Here is a 16,924-nt window from a genome sequence, read left to right as displayed (position 1 = left end):
CTCTAAGTGTCCTGGATTGGACAATTAATGATGTGATCACCCAATCTATAAGAAACATGTAATACAGTAAAATCTAAAATCAGAACAACCAAAAACATAACTTAGAGTACCAAAACAAGGCCAGCATTGGAACTAGAAGATGCATTATCAGGCCATTGGGCCCTATCCTTGTTACTTTGTGCTCTAAATTGACTCTGAGCTTCTTGGTGGCTAGAACAAAAGTTTATAGAATTTTTACAAGTCTGTCAAAATAAAACATCATGCCAGTTCTTTGGGAAGGGCAAAGCTTTCCCTCTTCTGGTGCTTCTATTTTGCTTTTAAATTAGGAGGTAAGGTAAATTAAAAACTAATAAACTCATGTATTGGAGAAAAAGATCACGAAGTGGATATTTTCCCACTCAGGCTTTCACCATAGTAACTGCTTATGAAATCTGATGGACAAGGTAATAGACATGTGTTTATTTCATTTAAGAAAACGAATCTCTCATTTGGCTATAAAGAATTACAACAAAGTTTTCTTTTTGAGGCACTGAGTTGGATAAACTTATTTCAAAATTCAAAAATTGGTTGCTTTGGGAGAGCCATTAACTAACGAATAAATAAAGATATCCAGGCCTATAGACCGCTCCATTTGGAAGGATCATTAATGATCGCAAGGACAACTCTCTATCTCATCCCATCTAATCCTTGAATAGCTTTTCAGCATCCTCTGCAGTTGGCCTTTAGACCCCTACCCCAAACCCTCCACACACTGGAAGCACGCTACCTCTGGGGCTGCCTGTCCTATCACTAGAAATTCCTTGCTTGTGCTAACTCTAATCTGTCTGCTCCAAGTCATTTTAAGTACAGACAAAAGTTGAGATTTCTGTTCAAAACCATTTGCAGACCAAAGTTTAGCTTTCCTTGAGGGTAGAACGCACTTGTCATGATCTTTGCAAAAATTCTTTTGTAGCTTTGGCCATGTAGTATCATGAGTTTTCTTTGTATATTAATAAGCATGGTTGTGTAATGTGCACTTGAAAGAAAGATTCAGCTTGGCTTTGCTGAATATAGTTACTTTCATAGTAACTAATCTAGCAATTTCTGTAAGTCCTTTCCGTCCCTATTTGACATGCAGTCATTTTTAAAGGATCTTAGTAGTTGGAAAATAGGATTAATATTTTTAAAGCTGCATTTCCTATATTTATTATTTGTCTACATGCAAAAAATACTCCTACACAGCTAAATCATTAAATTATAACATGAATTTTTTTCCATGCTGAAAGGTAACTTCACTTGGCTACAGACTTCCCTATTAATGGTCCTTGCAAATCAGGCAGAGATGCTTTGGGATAAAAGAAATGCCATATATTTTGAAAGGGCAAATTTGTGTATATTAATAAAGTATAATCTGTCTTTACATAAAAAGCAAATAAAGTCACGGAAGGAGTCGTGATATGGAAAGAAGCCTATCTCAAGAGAGCAAAATACTCAGTAAATATTTTAAACTTGCGGATCATAGGATCTCCGACCCAACTATTAGACCTTGTCAATATAGCGGGAAAGGTACACGGGCAACATGTAACGAGAGGTGTGGCTATACGCCAACTAAACCTTATGGACACTGAACTTTGAATTTCATAGAATTCTTATGTGTCTCAAAATATGTGTTTTATTTTTTCTTAATTTTTTAAAATGTAAAAACCATTCTTACCTCTCAGCTGGGTAAGAACAGGCAGGAGGTGGGATTTGGTCCATAGGCCGGAGTTGGAGGCCCTCGTGATAGCTACACATTTACTGTGTGGCAGGCCTCATTCCAGTGCTTTGAATGGGCTAACCCAGCTGACCCTCACTCATCCCGACGAAGCAGATGTTAGCATCATCTCCCTTTTACAGATGGGGAAACTGAGTCTTGGAGAGATTCAGCTACTTGCCTAGGATTGCACCACTATTAAGAGGCAGGCCTGGGATTCAAACCCTCCGTTTGCGGAGTCCCTATCGATGACCCTCCACGATACTGCCTCTCACGTGGAGTGTTTTCGGGGTGTTGTGTATTAAAAATGCCATTGATAAAAGGAAGTCGCTAAATGCTATTTGCCACTTGACCGTGGCCAAAAGCGAGCCAAGGTGGAAACCATTGCCGTCTAAAAGGAAGCTCCCTCTGAGTATTTAGCATGCGCAGCCCATGGAGCTGCTGCCTTTGGGCGATTTCAGGAGTGAATTCAGACTTCTTGTATAAGAGAGCTGAAAGAAAAAAATCAACTGTTGAGAATTGAATTTCAAAAAGAAGGAAATATGTGTTACTTTCAGGCAATAAATAAGTGCTGGATCCTCCATTGTTAGCTGGGCCCTTTAGAGAGTCCACAAAGATCATTTCAATGTGAGGAAAAATTGAAGGAGCTTTTCCTTGCAGCCCATTTAAAGCACGTCTCACCTGAACAGGTGTATGGGCCTGATCTGTTATTCACGTGTAATCTGTGATATTTTATGCGTGAGACTGGGGTGTCTTGGTAATTAGAGAAGAGCTTGGAATCCAGGAAACCAAGGCTCTATCTTAGAGAAGAGCTTGGAATCCAGGAAACCAAATGGCACCAAAAAAGAAAAAAGACTCTGGACCCTAGTTCCTGGATAATGTAGCAAGAGAGCATAGAGAAAGAACCTGGGAAACTTGGAATTCTAGTCCTAGCTCTGCTCGTTTATTAGCTGTGTGGACCATGGCAAAGTGCTTGACTTCTCTGAGCCTCCCGTCCCTTGGTATTAAAGAACTACATATGCCTTACCCTTGGGCAAGATCCGAGTGTGGTTTAGCGAGTGGAGTGCACAATGCAGCTATGAAGCGTATGGGCTTAGTTGTGTTTCATGGAGAAACAATCAGGCATAGATAGCGGGAGGTTCTGTGTCATTTTGTATCCCCAGATATGGTTTTCTTTGTGATAACTAACAGTATTTATCAGACTGCTTACTAAGCTTCTCAGATTCATAAGGAGCTTTTCAGGTGCACAGTATCATGTTTCGCATGTGCAGGATGGAGCTCAGAGAGGCTGGTGGCAGACACAGAGGTGTCCAGTGTGTAGCTACAAGGCCTGCGTTCTTGCCTTAGTCTACACATCTTTGATCTAGGGAGTGTGTCACAATAGTATCATGACCCTTCCTGAGCCTTGGGCATTCAGCAGAAGCATTGAGACCTGCCCCGTATCTTGGCACAAATTCGGTACTCAAACGCTCGGTTGGATCAGATTAGATTGGGACATATTACTGACATATGAGCATAGTAGCTAACATTTTCAGTATCTACTGTGTGTGCTCATTTTAGAGAAGGAGAAACTGATGTTCAGGGAGGCTGCGAACTTCATCTAAGGTCACACAAGGATGTAATCGAGACTGGAACCCAGCTCCAGCTCCAGAGCCTATGGGTTCTGCTGGACTGGTCTCATTCTGTACTTTATGGGCATGGATATATGTCCCATTCCCCCAAGTCCTGGTTTAACAAAACAAAGCAAAAAACACTTGGTATGGTCCCAGTGACTCTGAAAGATTCATTTTAAAGAAGAAAAGTGGAAAACTTTCTTTCAGAGATGTCCTAAGGTAACTGTGAAATCCGAGCTGCTTGAGCCCTGGGTGGTTGAGCCCAACTTCCTATGATTCTGTGATCTTCCCATTTCCATGATGAATTTGGCAAGCTGTAGATGGCTAGGAGATGTGTCGTATAACTGACTCACTGGGTCCCATCTGGAAAATGCATGTACATTTGAATGTCCTATAATTTGGGGTTGCATGCCGAGAGGGAATTTGCACTGTGAGACTCTGCAAACTTACCCCATACTCTCATCACACAAACGTTAATGAAACCGGTATGCTTTTCCTGCTTCTCCTATTAGGGTAGTCAAAATATGGGATGTTCCTTTTATTCCATCTCATTTGTAAAACAAAACAAAGAAAAACAGTGGTCGTGAGGGGGGAGGGAGAGAATGAATGCACAAGTGTGAGACTGGTCTCCTGTGAGAATATCATGCTACAAGAAGTAGATGGGGAGCATTTCATCTACTCCTCTGTATCTTTTACCTTCCACATTTTGAAAACCAGAGGACTGAATTTTCAGGAGAAAGAGGACAGATCCTTGCCTGATATATCCCAGTCTCCGTATTTCAAACTCTAACATTGCATCCTCAAGACAGCCTTACTAGGTGGTGCCTTCCCATTTTTACCCACAGAGGAAGGCTTGCAGAGGTGAAGTGGTTTGCCCAAGGTTATATACTTAATGGTGTGAAGGCAGAATGCGAATGCAAATTCCAGAGCCTTTGTCCTGACATCTGTCTTCAGCCGTGTGCTTCTCTAGAAGACAAGAAGCTGCAGAGTAACGTGGGGGAGAAATGCCTTGTAATCCAGTGTCTGTGTTCTTTCCCTTTTCTCCCCAGGCCAAAAAATGGTGGGAAGTACTGTGTAGGGCGTAGAATGAAGTTCAAGTCGTGCAACACAGAGCCATGTCTCAAGCAGAAGCGAGACTTCCGAGAGGAACAGTGTGCTCAATTTGATGGCAAACATTTTAACATCAATGGTCTGCTTCCAACTGTGCGCTGGGTGCCTAAGTACAGTGGAAGTAAGTATATCCAGGGAGGCGTCCGCAGACAGTGGGCAGGCTGGCGTGGTGTCCGGGCACAAAAGTCACTCTGCGTCGTATTTTTGCTCTCTAGTTCTGATGAAGGACCGTTGCAAGCTGTTCTGCAGGGTGGCCGGTAACACAGCCTACTATCAACTCCGAGACAGAGTGATCGATGGGACTCCGTGCGGCCAGGACACCAGCGATATCTGTGTCCAAGGCCTTTGCCGGGTAAGTCCGGGTGGCGTTTTCTTCACTGTGTTGTCTTGCTGCCAAGCTGTGGTTTGTGGCTTCCTTGATAGAACCAGCAGCGGCTAATATCTGTGCACTGTCTCCAGGGAGGTGGTTTTCAAAGGATGTTTCCCAGGGCAACATCAGCAATGGCATCACTCGATACTGATGCCCAAGTTTGAGAACCTGTGTCCTGCATTTTTCTGACATTCTCAAGCTCTGTGACGGTCTGCACAAAACCTCCCTGTGAAAATGTATTATAATAATTCGTACATACACACACTCTTTATTGTAACCTCGGTGCTTAAGGTTAAACCCAAATGCTTTCATACAGCAAGTTTTCTAGATTCAATAGCTCTGCTCCTGAAAGATGTCAAGAGGCATCAGACTGTAGTTGGGCCTCAGTCGGATTTCTCGTTCTGATTTCAAGCACAAAACCTTCTACCTGAGACATACCTGTTAATCACTCTTGGAAGGGAAATCGAGAAACTTCTGGCAGATAGTAAAGCATCAGTGCAGTGATTTCTAGAAGGCTTGATACCATTGCACTGTTCTCACCCATCAGAAAACATTCTTAACGTAGCCAGGCTTTGAGGTCATTTATTTGATCCCTGCATGTGGTCCAGGAAATTGGGAACTCTAGTCAGTAGGATTTGATGGGAAGAGCCCCTAAGAGCTGTACCCACTTCCCGTCTCACAACTACAGTGCACATTTCCTCATCAGTCCATTCATAGCAAAACACCGAGCTTCTCCTCAAAGCTAGTTCAACAAATGAGCAGCACGCACAAGAATGTGAACTCTCTCCCGGCGTTCTGGTCGTTGCTGGTGTCCTTCGCAGACCTCCGTCAACACTGCTGCATCGCGTTAAGATGTGGAGAAATTCCAGCGGCCACTTGGAGCCTCAGGCCTTACACTGGCAGCCTGGAGTCATGCTTTGCCCTTCATTCATAACCAGTATTTAAACATAGGGGATTTCACATAAAATCGAATTTTCCAGTTTCTCTTGAAAGACTGAGAAATGTCAACATGGGGCTTCTATTTCTGCGTGGCAGCAGGAGCCTAGAGAGTGGACAGAGGTTGCTCCCTTCAGATGGGATGTCACCTCTTTAATTGGATACAGCCCTCCCACCACTCTTTTTTTTTTTTTTATTCCTGAGCCGTTCTTCTCATTTATTCCACTTATTTGTAGGCTTAGACTTCTCAAGCTTGATTTTTTTTTTCTTTTTAAGATTTTATTTTCAAGTAATCTCTACACCCAACACGGGACTCGAACTTACAGCCCCGAGATCAAAGAGTCACGTGCTCTACCAACTGAGCCAGCCAAGTGCCCCCATACTTCTCAAACTTTAATGTGTAGATGAAGAGATAAGGGTCTCACTAACATGCCCGAAACCCACCCAGTGGATATGGGACGAGCCCAAGATTGTGCAATCCTAATAGCGTCAAAGATGCTTATGGCTACTGGTCTAAGGACCACATTTTCTGTACCAGGGCTATCAATAATTTGAGTTCTCAACCCTTGCAACTTAAAGAGACTTTCTTGTCATTTTTGAATGCATGATTCAAAGAAACATGCTAACTGCCATGTCATAATGTTTTATAATTTTTATAATTTTATAATACTTACCATTTATTGCAAACATTTCTTTTTAAAAGCAAGCTGGATGTGATCACGTTTTAAACTCCAAAGCCCGGAGAGATAAATGTGGCGTTTGCGGTGGCGATAATTCTTCATGCAAAACAGTGGCGGGAACATTTAATACAGTACATTATGGTAAGAATCTGTTCCTGAAGAACCATGAGAGGGAAAACGGTCAAAGTTTAAAAATTGTTAACCACAGGGAATAGGTCAAAGTATTAATGTCAAGCATAAAATCAGTCTTGTTCAGGTGGTATATTACCCGTCTGGCTAGAAGACATTAAGCAGCAAGAATGGTATTATATTCCTTTGTTGCCCACCTTTAATTCCATACTCAGAGAAACTGAACTGTGCTGTGGAATACTGAATTATGGCTAAATTCTTTTCAGGTTACAACACTGTGGTCCGAATCCCAGCAGGTGCTACCAATATCGACGTGAGGCAGCACAGTTTCTCAGGGAAATCAGAGGATGATAACTACTTAGGTAAGATGGAACATCCCCTGCCATTGGTAGGAATTTGGCTTCTCTGGAGCTGTCGGCCGACGTTCCTTCCTTCCCCCTTGTGCACACAGAGAGCTGTTGGGTGTCATGTACTTTCATACAAGTAGTTGATCTTGAAATTCATTCTTTTATTTCTCCCTCATGTGTATAACCTCACAATATTGATGGAAGAGTCATGGAGTTACCGTAGTCAATATCAGGGATTTATTCCAGATGGTAATAAGTAGGAAGGCCCTACATCAAATTTTGAACGCACTTACCATGTAAGCTTAGCCTAAAAATCATTGTTCTCTTTGAGTCTTCAAAAACAACAATGACGACGATGACAGCAACAACAGCAATCTGTCCTATGGGTAACTGGCTAGCAAATGTTTTATCAAAGATATTACTTCCCCTCATTTTTGTGGTACCAGCTCTAACAGTAACAGACCACTGGTGGGCTCAGTCAGCATTTCATTATGCCCGGTTATTCCAAAAGGTTCTAGAGTGGCAAGTCTAGTAATGTCATGACTAGAATGGCCCACCTTGTGACTTTATGGATTCTTCATCCTTCTCACACGTTCAGCCACATGATTAATTCCTATCTGTGCCTTCTGTTTAAATCACCACATGCCGTCAACCCTGCGTTCACTTCAACAGTTGGCTCAGCCCAGTCCCACGTCAACTTACCCTTCTGTAAACCACTGGGATTATGAAATTTCCCAACCATTTTTAATTAAAAGAAGGACAAAGGGAGTGGTGTCATGACTGAAGGGATTCAGCTGGTCACCTCGCACAACCAGACACCTCCCTCCTAGCCATGGAAAGCAGCATGGGTTGTACTCTGATCTAGAAGAAATCACAATAGTCTGACTGGGCAGTGACTTTTTAAAAGAAATGCATGTACTTGTCCTCTTACAATGTCCAGGCAAGAACTCTATTTATGCATCTGAATTCAACCTCCGTAGAGGCTTTCTGCACACATTTGGACGTAATGAACTAGTCAGTAATTATTCATTGAATCAGATTAGACTTGGAATCTGTATTTTGGAATGTCTACATGAAGTCCTTGATAGCTAGACAACGATCCTTTAGCCAAGCATGCTGATCAAGTGTAATATGTATACATGACCTCATTATAGCATTTTCTGCAGTATGTCATTATTCACTCATTCACTTCCTTAACATGGCCCAGGCACTCTTCTAGGTACAATGAGCAGAACAAACAGAAGTAAGTAAGTTAAAATCACCGTCTTCTTGGAACTTACATTTTGGTGGGAGTAGAAAGATGATAAGCAATAACTTAATAGATCAGCTAACTGAATACTTTTAGAAGGTGGCAAGTGCTATCAGAAGATAGAATATCATAAGGGAAATTGGGATACTGAAGGTGAACTGGGAATAGTGAAGTGATTGAATTGTAGCAAGACAAAACAGGTTGATTGGGGAAAGTGCATTCCAGGCAGAAGGAACCACCAGTGCAAAATGCTTGAAGTAGGAGCATGTCCAGATTATTCCAAGAATAGGGGGAGGCCCATGTGCCTGTAGCTGTATCAGCACAGAGGAGAGTTCTAGAGGGAGCCGACCATATCTCAGGAGTAGATCATAAAGGGCCATATAAGCATTGAAAGGACTTGCTTGTGCTCTGGGAGACGGGGAGCTACTAAAGATTTTGAGCTGAGGAACGATAGGATATAATCACATTTGTATTTTCAAAGGAGTGGTTTGGCTGTTAGGTGGAAGAAGGGCACAGAGTAGATTCAGGAGGACTGGTTAGAAATTATTGCGGTAATCCAAGGGAGAGATGCTGGTGGCTTGGCCCCAAGTAGGAGCAGTGGAGGTGACAGTACAAGGTCAAAATCTGGATATCTGGATATTTTTTGAAGGTGGAGTCATCATGATTTGTTGATAGATTAAATATGGTATGTGAGAGAAAGAAAAAAGTCAGGGGTGACTCCAAGGTTTCTACCTGAGTAGCAGAGAAGATGGAGCTGCCATGAACTGAGATGAGACAATTTGTTCCTTACTTAGCCCTATGACCACTAGCGTCTTTTTTTAAAGATTTTATTTATTTATTTGAGAGAGAGAGAGAGACAACACAAGTGGAGGGGAGGGGCAGAGGAAGAGGGAGAAGCAGACTCCCTGCTGGTTCTTGAGGACCTTTTTCAAAGTTACTTTTTGGGAATCCCACATTTCCCATTTCGCCACTGAGCCAAATAGGTCAAGCATTTTTCTGCGTACACTGGGTTATAAATTTGAGCGTGTGGCTGCTGCTATGGCCTTACGATTTCCTAAATAAATCCAGCAGCATTGCATGCAACCTCCTTTATTAATTAATTTCCTGAAAGCCAAAAGCCATGTTGACCCGCTTCTCTCTTCTCTTTGAAAGGTAGAAGGATTCTCCTCTCTTCTGCTCCTTCTTGGAAAAATCTCTTTCCAAGTAGTGGCCTCAGTTCAATTCAACTTCATCAACCAGGCCAGGCATCTGAATTGGCAGGGCCTCCTGATAACCTTTTATTCCTCATGGGAGGTTTCTTAATCTACTTGTAAAGAACGAAAGCAAAATTAAAGAAGATTTGTCATCTGGGACAGGCAGTCTGGGACAGTCATGGCCCTTTTTAGTGGAATATTAGGGTAAAGTCACCTGTTGGCAAAAGAACAACTCTCTGGAAGCAAATGCAAAGTGTGCAAGCATAGATGGCCACAGTTCACTGAGTGTGAAGGTTGAGACCTCAGGGCCTTTGAACCTTACAGTGGCTTCTTAACAAGTGAGGAAGAACATGACATCATCAAATCCGAGGTGCATAAACATTTACTCCTGGCTTGAAGGAGCTGCAGCAAATATCTAAGAAGGTTTTCAAACCCACAGCTGTTCTGTTGCTAAGGCATCTTCATCCTTATCCCTCCCATTGTTTTAAAGTCCAGTCAAGCCACACTCTTTCTGCATGTGCTGGTGAGGGAGCAATTTCCAGGAGAGAGGGCCTTTGTAGCAACCCAGCTCTGATGGGTGAAATGGGGGGGAAACCAACCCAGGAAATTAGCTCCCCTAATCGCATTAGCGGAAGGTTGGGCAATAGACTGTCGTTTGCAGGAAACTATTTGTTTCACAAGGTACCGAAGCAGAAAGCCTCCCTGTCAAAGGCCATCCTTTCACACAGGCCGCTCCCTCCTGTTGGGTTAAAGCCAAGTTGCACCCAGAGCCACTGTGTTCCTGTTTCTTTAGGAGAAAAAGGATCCGTGTCTGCGATACTTCTTTATCTCCAGTACACTTAGCTCTCGATTAATTGTGGCAATGGGAAGACAGGAGTCAATTCAGTTTGGGATAAATCATGAAGCTCATTTCCCCTGATGACTCCTACTTCCTTCCTCCTCACCATCCACCGGGAGAGGGAGCATGAAGAGAAGGGTAAAATGCCCATAGTCAGCATAAGCCCAAGAGGACGCCAGGAGAGGTTGGAAAGGAGCCCCAGAATTAACCTACAACAGACGACTGCTCTTTGAATGCACACAAAACTGGATTATCACTTAATTTACAGAGCAAGTCTTGTGATATCTCATTTCCCCCATTTTGGTGAAACATCAGCTGGGTACCTAGCATGCGACCTCACCTGAAAGAACTGGGTGATTGTGTTGGCAGCGTGTCCAGCTGTCACCATGTAAGTGACCCACATTAGGAGGCAGCCTCAGGATGTCTGAGGGGCCACAGAAACAACCTTGCCTCTAATCAGTGACCCATTGAAAGTCCTGCCTCTCACATGGCTGGTGGGTCTCACGCTACAGCGGCCGTAGGGGAGACAAGGTTGTCAGAGCTTTACACTGACAGGGAAACAGTTATTTGGCTGAAAGCACTCTGTTCTCCTTGTCATAAATGTCAGATCCAATCAGTCACTCTTTCTTTCAGTGTCATTGATTGAGCAGCTACTATGGGCCAGGATCTTTCTTAGGGTTACAAAAGTGCATTTTAAATGGTCGCTTTCCTAAAGAGGCTTACATAGTCTAATAAAACAAATGACTTTAATTGTTAAAAATCTTGAGCTAAACGAATTTGATTTCAACTTGTACATAAGAGAGCATGCATGAATTCATTGAACAGGGTGCTTGTTGATCTTGTTCTTAGAAAACTTTAGTGGTTAACAGGCTCTGGAAGCCCACCTCCCCGGGTTGGAAGTCACCTGGCCTTGGGGGAGTAATTTATAATATTTAAGTCATGCTTCTCTCATCCCTAAATCAGGCAACTGTAAGGTGCGGTAAGGAGACGGTGCACATGAAGATATTATGAGCTGCCAGCAACCGCAGCCTGTACGCACTGTCTTGGTTCGTGTTCGTAACAATCCAGCAAGAAACTCATTATCCAGAGGAAAGAAGTGAGGCTGAGAGAGGTTCCGTAACTTACCCAAGGTCACATAAACTTGTCAGAAAGTGGGAAGAGTTGGAGTCGTTGTTGGTCTGAGTTCAGACCCCACACCCTTAACCACTTCACTTTCCTGCCTCAGTGTAGAAAAAGATATGGCTGACGAGGCGATATAAATGACTGGGAATTGAGGTTTATTGGTGGGAGTGAATGGTGAGGCTGAGAAGATTACGCTAAGGAGTTTGAAGAAAATTGTATAGGAGAGGGGCTATCAAAGGATTTTGAGTTAAGAAGAAGACAAGATTTCGGAGGGTTTGTGTTTTTAAAAGCTTTTTCCCTGTCACCCCATTCTTCCCAACCATTTCAAGTGAAGGCATCTCATTCTTCCCTCAGGACCAAGATGGGGCTTACATGAGGGTATAAGAAAAGTTCTGGATTAGGAACAGAATTCATGCACTAATTACCGATCCTAGAAAGAGTAGTACTTCCATCAGTATAGCGTCCAAATGAGTGAGCTCTGTGAGGTTGCCATGTCCAAGAAAACAAGGACCCTGCCGCTACGGAGCCACCAAGAGTATTCACGGCTTCATCTCAGCCCTCAGTCATCTCCACATAAGGGTACAATACCGACTTTCCCTAAATCCTCTAAACCCCTTCTGGCCTGCCTGGTGAAAGACAAGATATCACCTGCATCAGTGAAAGACAGGTTAGGATCTGGCACGCACCTCAGGCATCTTGACTCCCCATCCCGCAACCAAGACCGATGTCACTAACATGATGCTGAGGCATGATGCTGCCAACGATTCACGCTCTGCATAGGTTCTCGAGCAGCTAGGACCAGTTGGTGGACACTGGCACCTGGGATGAAACCTATTTGCCACCTGAATTGTTTCCACATTCTTTTTATTCCCTTAAATACATGGCCTGTGCATTTCAGGGTTCCCTCCCTACTGAGATTTACTAATTGTGCACAACTTATTAAAGGTAAGAGGGCCTTTTTTTATACTTTGTTCAGGGCTCAGATGTTTAATAGCTCTGATTTATTGAGTTCTTGTTTCATGTCAAGCCCAATACTCAAGACGATTCATTACTCAAGGAATGGTAGTACTGAAAAAAAAACAAAAACAAAAACAAAAAAACTAAGTGGTCCTTACAATAAAACCAAAATTTATAATAAATACTAGGGGGTGAAGATATGATTAGGATTTTATCTGGAGAAGTTAATCAAAAAGCATGAAAATAGATTTTTTCTTATAGTAAACAAAATTATGTTTCCATGCAAACCATGCGGAGGTTTCTAGATTATAGGATAAAGCAATTGATAAATATTCTTAACCTAAGTTTTCTGGTTAAATTATGTGATGGCAGAATAGTACGTTCTTTGCTTTAAGTTGAAATGTAACAATAAAACCTGAAAAGGAGTCATTTGTATGAAAGCTTTCTGGGGCTTTATTCATTTTCTTAGTAGTCTCTCTTGACACTTAGATAAATAAATCATTTCTCCTGATTGTAGCTTTTCTGTCCATTTTATTTACTTTTTGTAAGTTTATAATAGGTCTAATTTCATCAAGTTCTCGGTTGGCCAATATTTTGGCACTTGACTCAAGTAGTTCTCTAACATGACTTTTTCAGTTTCTCTGATTGTTTCATCTTTTTCAAGATCTGCAGTGGATTCATTCATTTTTCTAAAAAAAAAAAAAGTATTTATTGATCACGTACCACGTGCTCTTTTTGAAGCTGAGATATAGCAGTAAATAAAAGGGCCCAAAAATCCTTGCCATCATGGGACTTACATTCTTGGTTGGGGAGAGAGAGCATAGACAAAGTGTTATGGAGGAAAATTAAGGTGGGAAATGGGATGGCAAGTACGGAATCTGTGCTGGTGGTGGGAGATTGCAGTTTTAAAAGAATGGTCTGGGAAGGTGTATTAATTATCTTTTATTGTATAACAAATTATCTCAAGACATAGTGGCTTAGAATAACAAATATGTACTATATTCTAGTTTCTGCATGTCAGGAAATTGAAAACAGCATAACTGGGTGTTTCTGGCTTGAGGTCGCTCATGAGGTGGCAGTTAAGACTTCATTTAGGGTTGTAATCACATCTAAAAGCTTGACTGAGGCTGGCGGATCCACTTCCCAAATGCCTCATTCAGATGCTGTTGGCAGAAGGCTTTATTTCTTTACAGGAAGCCTCTCAGTGGGGGCTGCTTGGGTAACCTCACAACATGGCAGCTCAGCTGGCTTCTCCCAAAGCCAGAGAGTCAAGGAAGAGCAAGATAGAGCCACAATACCTGAGACCTGGCCTCAGAAGTCACACTCTGTCATTTCCTCAAAATCCTAGTGATTATACAGTCAGTGTTATTCCATGTGGGAGAGGACAATACAGGGTGTGAATAACAGGAGGCAAGGACCTTTGGCGCCATCTTGGAGGCTGGCTGCTACACTAGGCCTCACTGAAAGAGTGACATTTAAGCATCATGTCAGCCATGGATTTTCAGATTCCAATATCTGTCAAGGAAGACTAACAAAGATTCAATAGGCTCAACTAATCCTAACATAAAATAGGGATATTTGCATGGGCATCAATTTCATAAATGTTCAGTTCATTAGACATATTTTCAAATCATAAGACCTCTGCTTCCAGTTGTAATGTAGGGCTTGTATATCAAACCCCATGCTAATTAGAACCTTATATCATATTTCAGTAATGTAATTACGAGGGTGCGTGTTTTTATCTCCATTTTAGCAGGAGAGGGAAAGTGAGTTCCCAAGGCCACATAGCTGGCAAGCGGCAAAACTAGCATTTGAGTCCATCCTGTCTGACTGAAAAGTAGATATTCTTTGCCCTCCCAACTCTCTGCCTTTCAGAGTATTATTTCGTATTTCAAACAGTGAGACATTGGCAGCAAATTAGTGAGTTCTCTTTTCTCATCTACAGCTTTATCAAGCAGTAAAGGTGAATTCTTGCTAAATGGAGACTTCGTTGTCACAATGTCCAAAAGGGAAATCCGCTTTGGCAATGCTGTGATAGAGTACAGCGGGTCCGACAATGTAGTGGAAAGAATTAACTCCACAGACCGCATTGAACAAGAACTTTTGCTTCAGGTAAAAACTTGACCAAGAGCCCATGACCCTTTCTTTCCATGTGGTGTCACCAGACCTGCAAACAGCTTCTCCATTTTGTCTGCTCATCGCAGGTGCTGTCGGTGGGAAAGTTATACAACCCTGATGTACGCTATTCTTTCAATATTCCAATCGAAGACAAACCCCAGCAGTTTTACTGGAACAGTCATGGGCCCTGGCAAGCATGCAGCAAACCCTGCCAAGGTATCTACTTTTCAGTTGAGTTTTGGGGATTTGAGGGTTTTTTTTTAATTCTTTTTATTTATTTTTCTTTGGAAGCAGCCAAATGCATGTAATCTACAGAACTTTCTATCTGCATGAATTCTCTGATCTCCCTTCTCTGCATCTTTCTGGTTATTTTTGGCTGGCAAATTGAGCTTTTTAAGGGATTCAGGATATGTTGGGTTTCCTCTCCCTAAGGGATTCATATACATGTGTGAAGCCAAGCAAAATCAACTTTGCCTCTTTGATTTTCCAGAGACATAGATTTAGTAGTCATATTATGTATTACTTATCTCATTTCCTTTTGCCTGAATTAGGGACCAGCAAACTATAGCCAGTGGGCCAAATCCGGCCTGCTACCTGGCTTTTATAAATAAAGTTTTATCGGAACAGAGCTATACTATGTTTACATATTGCTTATGAGCATCTGTCTTTGCCCTGTAATGGCAGAGTTGAATAATTGTGACAGAGGTCATATGGCCCACAAAACCAAAAATATTTGCTATCTAACCCAGTACAGAAAATGTTTGCTAGTCCCTAGTCTGAGTAGTTTCTGAAATAGGTTACTTTCTCTGACTAAGTTTTTTTCCTCCTTGCCTAGGGGAGCGGAAGCGAAAACCTGTTTGCACCCGGGAATCTGATCAGCTTACGGTTTCTGATCAAAGATGTGACCGACTGCCCCAGCCAGCACCCATTACCGAACCTTGCGGCATAGACTGCGACCTGAGGTGAGGCCAGTGTTTGTTCATGGTCTTTACTATGAGCTGTGAGGGCCTTGCAGGTGAGAGGAACAGAAGGAGGAGACAGTGGTCTTTAGCTCCCCTTTCTTGCGTTTCTGTGAATTAAGTTACAGCCAATTTTCCATCCCTCTGAAACCAATTATCCAAGACATATGCCTGCGGATTTCTTGGTCTTCTCCTAAGAATTAAAAATAGCTTATAGAGTATGGCATTTGCCAAAAGAAGTTCTCACTTCACCCTCACAACTCAGTGCTAGGTATTGGTATATCTTATGTACGTTTGGTACAAATGTCAACAGAAAACAGGGGAACGCCAACTCTCAAAGTACCGGTATGTTGTACTCTATACTCCCAGTAGAAGAAATCTTATGCATATGAAAGTTGCAGTGCCCTAATGTAAAAGTCATGGAAGGAACCAGAAGAAAATCTTCATACAGGTGTCTAGATACGGAAAATACTCTGTATTTAAGAGAAGTATGAAATCTGAGGCAAGAAATAGTGAGTGGGTACAGAATTCTAAAGCTTTCCCATTCCCCTGCAAGGTTATCTGTGTCATGTTTGAATATTAAATAGCCTGGGCATTGCTTTGTATACTCTGGATGTCAGTTAAATGCAGGTAACATGAGTTGATGCTTTAATTCTCTACAGAAGAGAAATTATCAGTGTTGAGTGGTGTGGAAAATTGTAAGGATTTTACCATTTGTAATGGGCAAAGTGAATACTTAAGCATTTTGCTGGTTCCACTTCACAATGCCAAATCTTAGCCAATGGTATCAATAGCCTAGAGTGCTGGAGTGAAGATTATAAGGCCCTCTCGAGGCTGTAAGAGAAAAGAGGAGTGCCGGGATCAATTAGTAATGTCTGTCATGCAAGTAGATGGAGGAGACGTGGCATGAGTGCCACATCTTTGCCAGACCTGACCTGATGGCTTTGACTTCAAAGCCCAGGCTCTCTCCACCCCCACTGTACTTCCTGTCTAACCAGCATCGCTGACCTACTTGCTCGTGGGCCTGTCACAAAGCATTGTTAAGTCATTGTAGAAAGAAAAAACCCAAGACATTAAAAGGCAGACATATACACTATACAGTATTGATTTCTGTTATAGGTAAGTAATGTACTTATAAACCTATTGCTTCAGCCAATTGAGTTAATTTAGTTCAATTAAAGTTAAGGTCTTTTCGGAAAAATAATTGCAGAACTGAATTAATCACAAAAAACCTGACAGTCACTGTCATTGTGGTTCATACTAATTGTTGCTGAATAGCTATGGACAATGCTGAAAGACTGGAGAGAGGATTGTTACTGATGGATCAAACTCAATAGTTTTCCCAAAGCATGTCTGTGGAACACAAGTTCCACCAGATGATTCATGGGGAACCAGTATGTGTGAGAAGCCTTACCAACTCTCTCCTCCCCTGTGCAGGCATGCACCATGTCGATTAATATTTGGAAGGCCTAGAGAAGTTCTGAAATATAGAAACCTGCTTAAATCAGTAGTTCCCAGATTTATTCCTAGTATTATTTACTCCCACAATGCCCCACACACCCGCAGAGGCA

The 16,924-nt window shown here is 42.2% G+C and overlaps 1 protein-coding gene across 6 annotated transcripts in view; it reads left to right on the top strand.

Annotated features, from left to right (window-relative positions):
* ADAMTS9 (ADAM metallopeptidase with thrombospondin type 1 motif 9) overlaps positions 1-16,924 on the top strand; it is a 156,169-nt gene that overhangs the window by 47,799 nt on the left and 91,446 nt on the right. For all 6 annotated transcript variants that reach the window (XM_026501180.4, XM_057311868.1, XM_057311867.1 and 3 more), the window contains 7 exons: positions 4,395-4,576; positions 4,671-4,807; positions 6,465-6,582; positions 6,837-6,932; positions 14,222-14,388; positions 14,481-14,610; positions 15,230-15,356. In XM_026501180.4, coding sequence (XP_026356965.2) covers positions 4,395-4,576; positions 4,671-4,807; positions 6,465-6,582; positions 6,837-6,932; positions 14,222-14,388; positions 14,481-14,610; positions 15,230-15,356 — 957 coding nt within the window. The remainder of the gene's footprint in view (positions 1-4,394; positions 4,577-4,670; positions 4,808-6,464; positions 6,583-6,836; positions 6,933-14,221; positions 14,389-14,480; positions 14,611-15,229; positions 15,357-16,924) is intronic.

The sequence above is a fragment of the Ursus arctos genome, unplaced genomic scaffold, assembly GCF_023065955.2.
Source record: "Ursus arctos isolate Adak ecotype North America unplaced genomic scaffold, UrsArc2.0 scaffold_14, whole genome shotgun sequence".
Taxonomy (NCBI): domain Eukaryota; kingdom Metazoa; phylum Chordata; class Mammalia; order Carnivora; family Ursidae; genus Ursus; species Ursus arctos.
This window is presented reverse-complemented; position numbering and strand designations above follow the sequence as displayed.